Below are 13254 nucleotides of genomic sequence, written 5' to 3'. Positions count from 1 at the left end.
ATTGAATGATTCGCTAAATCTTGGATGCACGTATTAGTAAAACAGACAAGTAGGCAGTGCTGATGTGCAGCCTGGGTGCGCACAGAAGCCTCTGTGGTTATCTGGCTTCAGTGATAATTTCTAAAGTAAAGGTAGACCAGTTTCAGGAGTTAGTTACCTCACATCAGGGGCGGCAGCCAGCCAACACGGAGTCTCCGCTCTCACGTTACCACCGCAGTGTGGACGCTCTCTCTCTCTAAATGAAGATGTTTAGGATCCGATACGAAGACGGCTAGAGCTACGAACAGCTTAGACGGTAACTAAAAGTTAAATTTGATGTTGAGATGTGATATTTGGGTGACTTTCAGGATCGTTTCTCCTGTTTTTAAACTACTATTGACTATATACTGTCCTCTGCTGCACTTGAACCATGCGTGTGATTACACTGACACTGGTACATGCCTCACAATGTATACATTTTATAAGTTACGACCTTATTGGCTGTATGAAGTGAACATTTCTAATCAATAATGTTATTTTGATTCCTCCCACCTCTACAGTTGCTGCATCGAAAGCATAAGAGATCGCAGGCATTTTTTTTTTTTTTACTTCTCCTTTTTAAGGCGAAGCAGCTCCCGTGGCAATGGAAGAGACACTTAGGCTGCTGTAAAGTTGCTGATGACTCGTGGCAACAATGTTGCAGTTACGGTCGGTCTTCGTCGCCGTTGCCGTGCTGGCCGTGCAGCTTTGCATTGGTAAGCTTAGATAAATGTGTGGATTCAGTTTTCTAACATATCTCTTATTTTCTCTTTATATATGTTGGTGATAAAAGTTCGATATCAGCAACACGATCAGTGGGTTTGTTTGGTGTGTTTTTTAAAGAAGTCTTAAAGGTAGTGATCTAGAATCTTTCCCATTGTCCGTCGTTTGTGAACCTTGTGGTTATGTGATAGTTTATATATGATAACTAATGTGATAACTGATATCCCGAAGAATATGCCTAGAAGAAGAACGTGTGGACAGTGTTTTTGTGTGCAAATGTGAAGATTGACATTTGAAATTATAGTTAAATCAGATTTTCACATAATCCAGATTAGCAGTTAATGTTTGGCTGTTTCTGCAGGTTCCTATGAGCCAAATTTGGCCTTGACTAAAGACATTGACTCAGACTGGCTCATCTTACATGAGCCAAGTGTCAGGCATAGCCCTGATTAACCCCAAATGTATCTGCCATCTGGGATATAACTTTTTTCACACACACACACACACACACACACACACACACACACACACACACACACACACACACACACACACACATATATATGTATATATATATATATATATATGTGTATATGTATATATGTATATATGTATATATATATATATATATATATATATATATATATATATATATATATATATATATTGTAGAATAAGGAGGGAACATATATATATATATATATGATCATGTTATTACAGTCTGTAAGCTGTTCTTTCTGTTTTAGGTGACAAATCCTGCGTCATCAGGTCGAGTACTGACTCTGTAGTGCAGCTAGGCTCCAGTTTTGAGGTGTTCTGCATCTTTAACCTGATGTGTACGGGTTCCATGTACAGTGGCCAAGGTCCCACAAAGCAGAAACACAAAGCACTGAATTCTACAACCATACATTTTAAGGTGGTGAACATAACAGAGAACAGAACATACAGCTGTCACTGTGAGAACCGTAAAGATCTGGACCCCTGTGGACTTGACATCTCAGCTGGATGTGAGTATTCAGTGAGCATGAAAGTCCCCTCTACTGAGACTTTTAGCCCAGGTTCATGGATTTTAGGCTCTCTATTTCTAATTAGAAAAAGCCAACAGATTGATGTTGAATAGACTGAAAAGTCCTGAGCGATGCTCTGCAGGGCAGGACTTGTCTTTCAGCTTGAGAACTTTTTATTTTAGGGTATGTTTAGCACTTCTAAGTTACAAAAGCTGTCAAAGGGTCATTTGGTTCTGCTTTTTTGTCTTTACATAATGTACACTCTGGTTGCATGTTAAGGAGTGAGCACAGCTAAGTATCAAAGTTAGCTATGATAAGTTTCTTATTTAGTCTATATAGGATTTGCTAACTCAAGTGTGAAAATAAACTATTTTTGGTTGTTGTTGCTGTTTCTGACACATGCAGCTTGACATAAAAAGACAAATTACTACTTTTAGTATTGTTTATGCTTTAGCTCTCCGCTCAGTACTCAGTTGAGTATTTTCTCTGTCTTCTTTGATCTCCAGACCTACCAGATCACCCTAAAAACATTTCATGCATCTACAAAATCGTAAAGAATGAAAGTGGAGTTGTGGTCTGCATTTGGAACAGAGGACGGGACACTAATCTTCGAAACAGTTCAGCGCTTTGGTGAGTCACCACCATACTGCTATAAAAACAAATATTCTGCTTGTCAGTTTTGCCTTCAAAACACATCGATAACAGTTTTTTCTGTCAACTGAAACTTTCAGGGTGAAGGGGGTCTCTGGAAGTCACTCGGATGGATCAACGTCATACAAAGTCTCCGATAAGGGAACCGAGTTGCTGTCGGTGAATTTCACTGTCTCCAGATCAGTCGAGCTCATCTCAGTGTGGGTTCAAACTGAAAACCCACTGGGTTCTGCAAACTCGTCCATCATTAACTACACACTCAGTAAAATTGGTAAGACTCATATAAGTTACCATCAACTGGAGACCAATGACTCCAGAGATGAAACTTGTGGGAAAAAAAAAGAAAAAAAAGCAAGAAAAGATTTTCAGGTTGACTGAAGGGTGTGACAACGTAATGATGCTGTGGGTAGAATTTCACGCCAACTCTGCAGTGGAAACTGTTCTATACTTCAATCTTGAAGTTTATGGTTACTGATGATCACCCATGCTCTTTTCCAAATCCTGCCAATAATAATCCAGAGGAATCCCAGAAAGATGATTCTGCTCACACCGATGTTACGTTTTTAGCTCGGGAAACGTTTCGTCACTCATTCAACGGATGAGGGATGAAACACCTTTCCCACTGAAAACGCAACATCCAGATGGATTTCCTTACACGCTGGATGGAGCATGCATCAAGACAATACATATATGGCAAATATTAGGAACCTGTTTTGTTTTAGTGCTGTACAAAATGTTTGTTTTTGTCATTTATGTGACCACTTTGCGTTGATCCGAACAGTGATGCCGTCGACTCCCGTTCTGGGCAAGCCAGAGTGCTACTCCCGGAAGTGCATCATGAAAGTGGAGCAGCCTGTGAGGACTCAGCACTTGGAGATCCAGTACAGGGCAGAAAAGCAGACATGGACAACTTATCAGGACTCAGTAAGACATTTTAACTCTTCAGAGTTTGAGAATTTAGGGACTTTCAGTGAGAAAAGTAGAAGTCAGAGATATCACATGAACCTTTGAAGATATACAGTTAGACCAAATAGGTCTGTTACTGATTCAGATCGAGAGGCATATATGAGTAGCAGGACTGATATGAGTATAAGTGAATTGACAATGATGCTCAAGTCGTAAAAACAAGCTGGAATTTGTCCTTTTATCTTCTCTCAGGTGTTCTTACAATGGGTTAATTCGCGGATCACTTCCACATGCAAAACTCGTATCTATATGGCAATCTGAGGTTATATAACTGAAAAATATGTATTTATTATTAACTTACAGGTTGTGCAGATGAATTCCTCCCACTGGTCCATCTCTTCTCTGGAGCCCTACAGGTTGTACCATTTCAGAGCCAGATCTAAATTCAGCACCGGCCTGTGGAGTGAGTGGAGCACAAACATTTACGCATGGACTCAAGAGGAATGTAAGTACTCATGTGTTAACCTGCAGCTCCGGAAGGCTGTTTTAAGGTCTGCCTTTGCGTATTATGAAGCACTTCCTGACACTACACATTCTGTCTAGAGACGGATAATAAGGTACAGATACAGTATATCTGTGGCGCTTTATCTGTGCAGACCATCAGATAATACAATTGTGCTTCCTCTCGGTTTCTGAGGCACTTATCTGCTCACCACTGGCTGAGCCACTGAAATGGGTCTTACTGTGCTGAGAACAAAAGCAGCTACTTCCAATACGATGTATGCATGTTTTCTTAAATTGCTAATTTAATAAATATCTTCAGGAAATATTTATTGAGTGTAATTATAAACAAGTTCAATAGTGAGGCACAGGGAAGAAAGGTGAGGCTGTGAAGAAGACCATGATGCTTTATGGGAAGTATCGCTGCATTTTTTAATACTGATGGTGTGAAGATATGCAGGCCTCTGTACATATATGTAAAACTATGAATGTACAGCAGTGACAGATCATCATTTTCCATGAACGTCAGTTTGACAGAAAGGTGAAGCAACGTTTGTGAAGAGTGTCTTGCGCGCCTTCTTCGAGCGTGTGTGCATCAAACACATTAATTGCAGTTTGTCTTTCTTCCTCATTTTTCTGGACAGCAACGTGCTCTCTGGACCTCTGAAGAAGGCTATTTTGACTCCACACATTAAATGACCACAGATGATTATTATCATGACATCAAAGGCACAATGAAAATCAGCTTAGAGAGAAACATGACCCAATATGTTGCCTTTTCTTGTGAAAGTGGATCATTTCATAGGTGTTTTCATTTTTGCACTAGGCAGTGCTGTGATATCCTTTTTTGTGGTTGGTATCTGTATTTGAAAATATAAACACTCTGAATAGAAACAACTGAAACTGGCATTTAAAAAGTTGCAAGCGGCCAACCCTGAAATCTCATTTTACAACAGCACTTGAACTCATCAACAGGGAACCATTGTGACCATGTGACTGCTGTGTGTTCTCATTAATACTTAAATTTTCCTTCTTTTGAGAAATTACTGGAAGTGAAAGAAAGTAATAACTGGCAGTGCACTTTGGAATAGGGTTGACGCTAGCATACATGCGTCTTCTAGGAGGCAATGTACAAAGCACTCCCTCTAACCTCATTTACATTTATTTTACCACATCTTCCTACATTTGTACACAAATGACAGGGTGAAGTGACCTTTTCTTCCTCACTGGGTTACAACATCTCATGTACGGTCACACACTGCTGCCAGAGTTACTGTAGAGGAAACCACCCTCCCCTGTGTAAGACTTTAGCAAGTTTGGTTTAGACAGAACTTTCCAAAAGCATCACAGAGTTTGTGAATAAAGCCTCATAGAATTAATTTTAATAATGAATAACCACAGTTTGCACCAACAGACCTTTTAACCACACTGTTTGTGCATTATTTTCTTTTTTTAATTAGATAAGGACTTTGATTCAAATAACACGGGGTTTCTTGGAATTGCTACTCATTACTGTCAGAGTTAAGATGGAAAGTTTAACAGAGCTGCACAATGGATGTCTGTCACTTTTTAAAATATTTCAAAGCATTTCATCACTGATAAGGAACCATCACACCGTTGATGCAGATGCGCTCATTTACTGAAATGAAAACCCACCCAGTTCACTAGCTTCTCTTGCATGAATTGAGTTAATATGTCCTGGTGACTTACTGCAGTTTGTTTTGTTTTTTTTAGCCCCTGCCAAAGAGCTGGATGTGTGGCTTGCATCTGATTTTAAACACATGAAAGTTTACTGGAAGGTAAGTCTTATTAGAAAACTTATACAGTTTTCACTGTTTATTATCCTTAACATGTTTGCTGCAGAGCTGAATTACATGAAATTGCACTGCACTTGACACATAGCACATAGCGCTGCTGTGTGTGCTTGAGTCTGAGGGTTTGAGGTCTACATGTATTCCCCTCTCCCCGTTCTGTGTGTCTGTGTGGGCATGTGACATTGTAACCATAGTAACACTTTCTGATCTTTGTGCTTTACTACTACTACTTTATTCTGCAGACTAAATGTCAACAACTGACCACCTCTGAGGTGTGACATTCACACTCACACAATCACCACTCTGGACCATACACACACACACACACACACACACACACACACACACACACACACACACACACACACACACACACACCTCGAAACTTTCAATGTCACATAAAGACACTGAGAGACAAGTGAAACCTGTCAGCAGATACCACAGTTTCAGTTTACAAGAAAGAGAGGAGCTGAACAGAAATGATGTGTCTTACATACTCATCTTGCTGTGATGTTGATTTTGAGCGGCATCTAAATCCCAGGCTTGTGTAATCATTTCCTTTGTCTGGTCTGCATCCTCCAGTCATCAAAAAAACTGATGTGATGCTTTTTTATTTCTTTGATTTCAGGAGATGAACGTTTCCGTCTCTAGAGGGAAGATCCTAGGATATGAACTCAGCATTTCTAGCTTTAGTGTCATCACCAACGTCAGTGCCAATGAAAGGAGTTGTCTAGTTGAACTTTGTGCCAGCTGTGATGTGACAGTGAGGGCTCGCAACTCCAAAGGGCTGTCCCCTCCTGCCAGAGTAACAACCCGTCGTACTGAAGGTAAAAAAACAAAGACATTTGACATATGATTCAGTATCTCTTTTTCCATCGTCTGTTCTGCAACCAGAGCTTCTGTGCTGAAACACTGATATGTCTTTGTTTGTAGTTATCTGGTTCACCAAAAACATATTTGGAATATGCTCTTCAAGGACTGGTCTAAAATTAGACCAAATTCGACTACAGCAAAATCCCCCCTGCAGTTTGAGTGAATGGCACTGATGGTCTCGTTACAGTGCATTCAGGCCACAGTGTCCTCACCTCGCCACTGAAAAAGCTGCTCACGAACAGCTGGAGGAATGCAATAAAGAGTCTGTCATGTTGACCTAGCATTCAAACTCTCCAGATCCCAATCTTACTGAGCACCCATGCAACAAGTCCAGCCCAAGCAGTAACCCTAGAGTGTCCAGGTGCCTGTGGCTGTAAAGCATTTTTATTCCTCATCCCTTGTCTCACACAATAAAACAAAGTCCCAAATTTTCATTGCCTTTAGTTTTCAAAACTCAGCATGGACACAGAGACTTCTCTAAAGTCTGGCTTTAACTTAGCGGCTCTTTAAGATAGTAAAGAAAAGGTGTGATTTGGTGGGTGGGACCACAAGGAAATTAAATCCAGCTACACCAAAGACAACTTGTGACTTGGGGGAAGGGCGTAGAAGGTGACTCTCACTCCATTAGTTCCTTTTTCCCAGGAATTAATTTTCAGTTTCGCATAGGGAAGATATGACACAGTGTATGTTAATGTCACCCTATAGATTAGATATATCACAATTTTAGTGTTCCTGCGTGCATGTTTTCTGGGTCAGATCTGTGTTGATGGCATGCTCGATCTGCTCGTATCAGGCCAGGTGGTTGTAATGTTGTGCATTATCAGCGTACACCAACATGTTGAGGCCCTCCACAAAACAGGGGCAGTTATTTATGTAATAATTCAGGTTGCAGTTTACCTTACACGTCTATTTGTTGCAAAAAATAAAACAATTCCTAACTGCCCTCGTGAAAAACTTTTCCCAGATGGTAATTCTGCCTTGTTTCTTTGTCAGGAGAATTATAAAAATCCACAGTCTGGTTCCCTTTCTTTTAATTTTAAGTCTTCTCATTAAAATGTTACAAATGTATTAGTAACACTGGTCTATGCATTTGTGAATTACGTGACTACATGATTGCCTTGTTTTCGCTTCAGCCAAATCCCCTAACAACTTACAAGTAACAGCCAACAACTCCAATATCACCATCTCCTGGACAAAACCTGAAACTGCACCACCACCGACCACATATGTAGTGGAGTGGTACCCAGATGGCAACAAGTTGGAGGAGCTCAGATGGGTCAGGCTGGGCGAGAACAAAAACCACGCTGTCATTTCAGGTAGGAAGTGAAAAATGAAGCAGGAGAAAAGCAAAGCCTCTAATGAGTGATCTGTCACTTTTTAAAAACACACATTTTGCACATTTCTTTTTTCTCTTAAAGTGCTTCTGTCCTCCTTTCTGCAGATGTCCAGCCATATGAGTGCTATGACGGAGCGGTGTATGTGCTCTATAATGAGAGTTCCATTAGTTGGAAATTTAAAGGTGTTGCCACTTTGGAGTCAGGTAAGACATACAAAACAGTCAATATTCCTTATTAAATATTAAATATTTTGTTAATGGTCATCATATTAAGCAGTGTTTTGGGTTGTGCTTGTGGTTTGCAGCTCCAGAAGCCGCCCCACGTGTCCAAGAGAAGGTTGAGGGAAGAAACAACGTGAACATTACCTGGAGTGAGCTTGACAGGAGTCAGCGCAGGGGTTGCATTACCAAGTATACTATCTATTTGGAGACCATGGGGAACACTAAAATCTGTAAGGAAGAGTTAAACTGCAGTTGTTTTATTTTACTGACATTTTCAGAAAAGGCCAAGGTGAAGAAAATGAGTATGCTAAATCGAAGGGACCACATTAATATTTTATTCAAAAGCTTGTTATTTCAATATGGTTCCAGGCATTAAAGCATTTTTCTTGTGAAGCGATGTAACCAAATGAAACATAAGAGAACAGATGATTAAAAAAGCATACAGATCATACAGAGGATTCATCAGCCATTAGTTTGTGAAGTTCAGCATTTCTTCTGTTGCCAGCATGCCATTTGGAAACCGGACACAATGAGTGAAGGGTGGGCCTCACAAAGAAACCACAGATTGCATGTGCATCTATAGAGTTGTGACTTATGAATCACAAGACAGCCACACCTTAAAGTGTAACATTTACCCAGTTTGTGCTACTTAAACGGGTCAGTGTAAGCATAGACAACCAGACCAACCTCACCCCGGCCGCCTCCTCCAGCTCTTCTGAAGAGGGATGCCAAGCTGTTCTCAAGCCAACTAAAATACATAATCTCTCCTGGGTCTACATCAGGGCCTCCTACAAGCTGGGAAGCCCCAAAACCTCACACCTGTGAGGCACCTTAGCCAGACTTCCAAACCACCCCAGCTGGATCGTTTCAGTGTGGAGGAAAAGCAACTTTATGCTGAGTCCCTCTCAAATGACCGAGCTCTTCTATATACAGTCAGTGACTGAAACATATTTAACAGAAACTATGCACACTGACGAAATGTTCTGCCTCTGCTGTATGTGTTTATACATTTTCAGACTCTACGCCAGCATCAGAGAGGACGTATATAATTAAAGACCTGCCTCCAGCAGAGTACAGACTGTGGATGAGTGCTTCAACAGCTGCAGGAGATGGTCCTGCAGGTCAAAAGATCAAGTTCTTCATTGCACGTAAGCAGCCTCTTTTTTACACTTAGTTTCTTTCAGGGAGGAGTTCAATCCCACTCTTGGGTTTGTAGAGTAAATCTGAAACTGCACTAGTGACACGGTAAAATAGGAGGTCTGCATGCCATGCAAGCTATTTCCAATGCAATCATTTTGCTAAGCTAAGCTAAGCTACCTGGTTGTTGAGTGTTGCCTTGAATTTAACAGGTCTGTAAGAAGTTCATGTCAATTATCACATCTGTAGTACTGTGTTAATATTAAATAAATAAAAAATAAAATATTAAATAACTTATTATCACTAAATTTATTATATACAAGTAATTGTAAAGTTTCACATTAAAGCTTTGTTTTAAGTGAAACTGTTTAAAAACACACTATTATACTAGTATATACTATACTATACTATACTCAGACTGTTTGCTTTTTGGTTTTCAATCCAAGTGATCTTCGTTAAAATAGTCCCTGATACTGATGTATAATTTTTTTTTAAATGTACATATACAGTAATGAGGAAAATAAATTAGTCACAGCCTTCTATGCAGTCCTGTGAGAAAATAAGTCCAAACAATGACTTAGTGTCTCATAACTATTATAAGCAGCAGTAAACCTATTTTCTGTATGACTCTTCTTTTTAAAGTTGCTTCAGTTCATTGAAACTTGGCATTTATTTATACTTAGCTTTCTTGAAGTACTTCCACCGCATCAGTTGGGTGGAGAACTGGACTGTGGGCCTTTGAAATACCTAATGCTTTTACTTTTCAGCCATTCTGTTGTAGATTTGCTGTCCTGTTGCAAGAACCTGCAAAGAGTTAAGCGTCCTAGACGCGCTGTAACAGAGGAAATAAAGGTGTATTCCGTGATCTTACATCTTTTTATTTTGTTGCCACTGTTGCAGATGACACCCAAGCGTTCCTCCTACCGGTGTGTATTATCAGCTCCGTGGCTGTGGTGATTCTTGTGTGTTTGTACCAGAACTCAACCGTAAAGCAAAGGTACATGTGCAACATAAACTCTATAACGCAGTTACACCTTATTATTTTGTTGCTATAAAAAGTTTTCTCCTTCTCCCTCAGGTCTTGGGAGCTTTTTCAGTGTTTCATGCTAGATGTTGTGCCAGATCCTGCAAACAGCAAGTGGGCCAAAGAGTATACCCAAGACAAGGTAAACGTATAAAAGTTAAGAAGAATTCAGGTTGGACTGCATCTCTTATTGTTCGTCATTTGAGCTCGTGTCTCTGTTCCAAACAGGGCAACATGAACCTGCCGCTCCCACCATGCAGCTCCAGTGAACCCAGGGAGGAAGAAAAGCTCATCCTGGTGAATGTGGAGGAGCTACCCAAGCAGAACAGTGAATCTAGAAAACCAATCTTGCGTATGTCTCCTTCAACCAGGCTGAGCTCTGAGACTGAGCCGGAGTCGGTCATTCCAACCACGTACATTAAGAGTTTGTCCCACGACTCAGACAGCTCCGATCACACGCACACGTCTCTGGACACAACTGTTGATTATATTTCATCACACGAGCCTGGAAATTTGGACGAGGAAGATGATGAGGAGAAATGTGGAGAGTTTCTGGACATGCCTTTCATCTCCAATCACAACATCTTCATAGAGCCGCTGGTGTTTGGAGGGAAGCTGACTCTGGATGCAGTGAAAATTGACTGCAGTGACTTCTTTCAAAACGCTTAGTAAAACTGAAAGCAAATGAAACCTGCTTTTAGAGGACGAATGCTGATAAGCCAACAGCCCAGAAACAAAGAACTGCATGAACTACCTCCATGCTCACTGAAATCAGAGAACTTTTGCTTAAGTCTGAGCTTCAGTTATGCAGTAACAATTTTAAACCTAAAGGGTATTCTTTTCATGTCATGCATTACAATTGTTTTCTCTTCAAAACGGCAATGGACACACTAATCGCTTGACTACAATTAACAGGACAGGCTTGCAAGAGATGTTGTCATTTCTGATCTGGCTGAAGAAATTTCCAAAGGCCCAATCAGACGTTTCATAGAAGGAGAAGCAGAGAGATAACTTGGTTCCTGATGCAAAAATAGATTTCAGACATAATCTGCTTTTCTGTTTGTGCTTTTCCTGCTATGACATGTAGACATGTCCTCTCCTTTGTAAAAGATCATCCCAAATGCATACTCTGTTATAGCCTTGACTATCCCGTGCATATGCATTTATCCTACCTCAGTCTTAGCTCATCTACAAAAGGAGGAGGTTAAACTGGACCATTTGGAACTAACTGCAACTTTTTAACTTGAGACAAATTCAACAGCCCAGCAGTGTTGAGAGACAATAGCTAATATTAGCCTGACAACACAAAGCCAGTAAAAACATGCTGATGTTTATAGAATATGATTACTACACTCAACAAACACTTCATTAGAATATCTGTATATCTACTTGTTTGTGCAGTTATGGAAACAGCCAGTCAACTTGGTACAGCATACACTCCTGCAGATAAACATTCAGGAGTTTCAGAATGAGGGAAAGTATGATCTTTGAGACCAAACACGATTCTCTGTTTCAGGTTTTCAGTTTACTCTAATACCAAAAAATCGTGGGAAAAGCTTTATCTTATCTCTGCACTGAGCAGAAAACCATCTTAGACATGTCGGATTTCTGCATCAGGAATCAATTCTGTTAGCTGAAAACAGAAATCTGAAACTGCAGCCAGCACAGGCTCACCAACACTGGTAAACACCGTGTGCCCTGACGATTATTCACATCTGCTGAGGCAACAGTTGTAGGATTCATGTTCCCAGCTTGCTTTGAGTCAAACACCTGACAACAGTTGCGCAGTGACTTTGGACCCTGCAATCATCTCAGGACTTTATGGTGTGCATCTCTTTCTGGTCACAATTTTCTACTTTTAATGCTAAATTCAGCATGTCACAAAGCAGAAGTTACCTTTAATTGTTTAATTAACGTGATAAATTTAGTGGCCTCCCCAGTCCCCAGATCAACATCCAGTAGAACACTACTAGCTCATTAAGAAAAGGCAAGTAATAGCAAGAATATGTATCTGATTAATATAAAAATTATGTGATGCATTTCTATCAAACATGGCAGAAACAAAAAAGGGATACTTGTAACATCCACATTTATCAGTTCTATCTTAATTTAAATGACAATTACCACTGAACACAAAGTAAAGCTGAATCAGATACATTTTGCAAAGATGTAAAAGTGACAGATGCCATCAGAAATAAAGTCTTTAAAGCCGCAAACATGAACTTCATGAGAGGGTGAAAGAAAATCAAAACGAATATATTTGGATGTGGATATATTTCATATATTCATTTATATTTTCTGTTGTTCCAGGGCTGGCATAGCAAAGAAAAAAAAAAAGAGTAAAATTTGATGAATGTACAGTGCTATTCTTTTATGTTTTTCAAAACAATCTTGTGTTTTGAGTGACCTCTTTGATGATTTTGCACCCTTTGACTATGACTGTCTTTATATGGGAATCGGCGTAGCTCATAAATATATACTTAATTTACTTCGATGTCAATACCAATAAATGAGTTCATCATTCAGACTTTGTATGGGTTTTTTTTCCTGGATGTCATATGGTCCACTGACTCCAAAGATTATAATTGTGGTGCCAGAGTCGTACAAAGCAAACCTAGTTTAGTAACAAGAACACCCAGAGAGCACTTCTCTGATGTTTAATCATATATTTATCACAGTATGATGACATCATCTGTTCTCTCATCATTTGTGCTGACGTCAGCATTGTTAATATCAAAATCTAGTTTAGTATATTGAGTCAGTAATCTAGTCTCATGATGCACTGAGGGTTTTTTTCTTCCGTCAGGTGATGTTCTTTATACACTTCTCTGCATTTAATCACTGCTTATTATTCATCTGACTCTTTTCCATAGTGTGTCTTGGTCCTGTTTTCGTCCAGACCCCAAGCCGTCACAGCAGTTGGCTGCCCTTTCCTGAGCCTAGTTCTGTTTGGTTCCTTTTAAAACAGTTTTTCTTTCTCACTGTCACCAACGTGCTTGCTTATAAGGTGAGTTATATGAGTGTTGGGGTTTTCCGTGTTCT

The 13254-nt window shown here is 39.9% G+C and overlaps 1 protein-coding gene across 1 annotated transcript; it reads left to right on the top strand.

Annotated features, from left to right (window-relative positions):
• The first annotated feature begins 227 nt into the window (after nucleotides 1-227).
• On the top strand, nucleotides 228-12737 carry il12rb2 (interleukin 12 receptor, beta 2a). The gene is made up of 16 exons (XM_086283793.1): nucleotides 228-295; nucleotides 540-734; nucleotides 1488-1748; nucleotides 2255-2378; nucleotides 2480-2670; nucleotides 3181-3323; nucleotides 3669-3810; nucleotides 5541-5605; nucleotides 6249-6447; nucleotides 7627-7809; nucleotides 7935-8033; nucleotides 8135-8281; nucleotides 9068-9199; nucleotides 10089-10185; nucleotides 10267-10354; nucleotides 10441-12737. Exons 2-16 carry the CDS (start codon nucleotides 674-676, stop codon nucleotides 10879-10881), a joined length of 2373 nt encoding a protein of 790 aa, XP_086139919.1. The 5' UTR covers nucleotides 228-295; nucleotides 540-673; the 3' UTR covers nucleotides 10882-12737.
• The last annotated feature ends 517 nt before the right edge of the window (nucleotides 12738-13254 follow it).

This window comes from Aulonocara sp. 'chitande type north' Nkhata Bay, linkage group LG23 (assembly GCF_057382095.1).
Source record: "Aulonocara sp. 'chitande type north' Nkhata Bay isolate Kocher_YH1m ecotype deep benthic linkage group LG23, A_spYH_male_GT1.1, whole genome shotgun sequence".
Lineage (NCBI taxonomy): Eukaryota > Metazoa > Chordata > Actinopteri > Cichliformes > Cichlidae > Aulonocara > Aulonocara sp. 'chitande type north' Nkhata Bay.
The sequence above is the reverse complement of the archived record's forward strand: the minus strand, read 5'-3'. Positions and strand labels throughout refer to the sequence as shown.

Excerpts from the sequence above, each read along its gene's own strand:
- il12rb2 (XM_086283793.1), top strand. The coding sequence starts at position 674 with ATGTTGCAGTTACGGTCGGTCTTCGTCGCCGTTGCCGTGCTGGCCGTG. Across the intron at positions 735-1,487 it reads GGCCGTGCAGCTTTGCATTG|GTGACAAATCCTGCGTCATC; the intron begins GTAAGCTTAGAT and ends TTTCTGTTTTAG. Across the intron at positions 6,448-7,626 it reads AACAACCCGTCGTACTGAAG|CCAAATCCCCTAACAACTTA; the intron begins GTAAAAAAACAA and ends TTTTCGCTTCAG.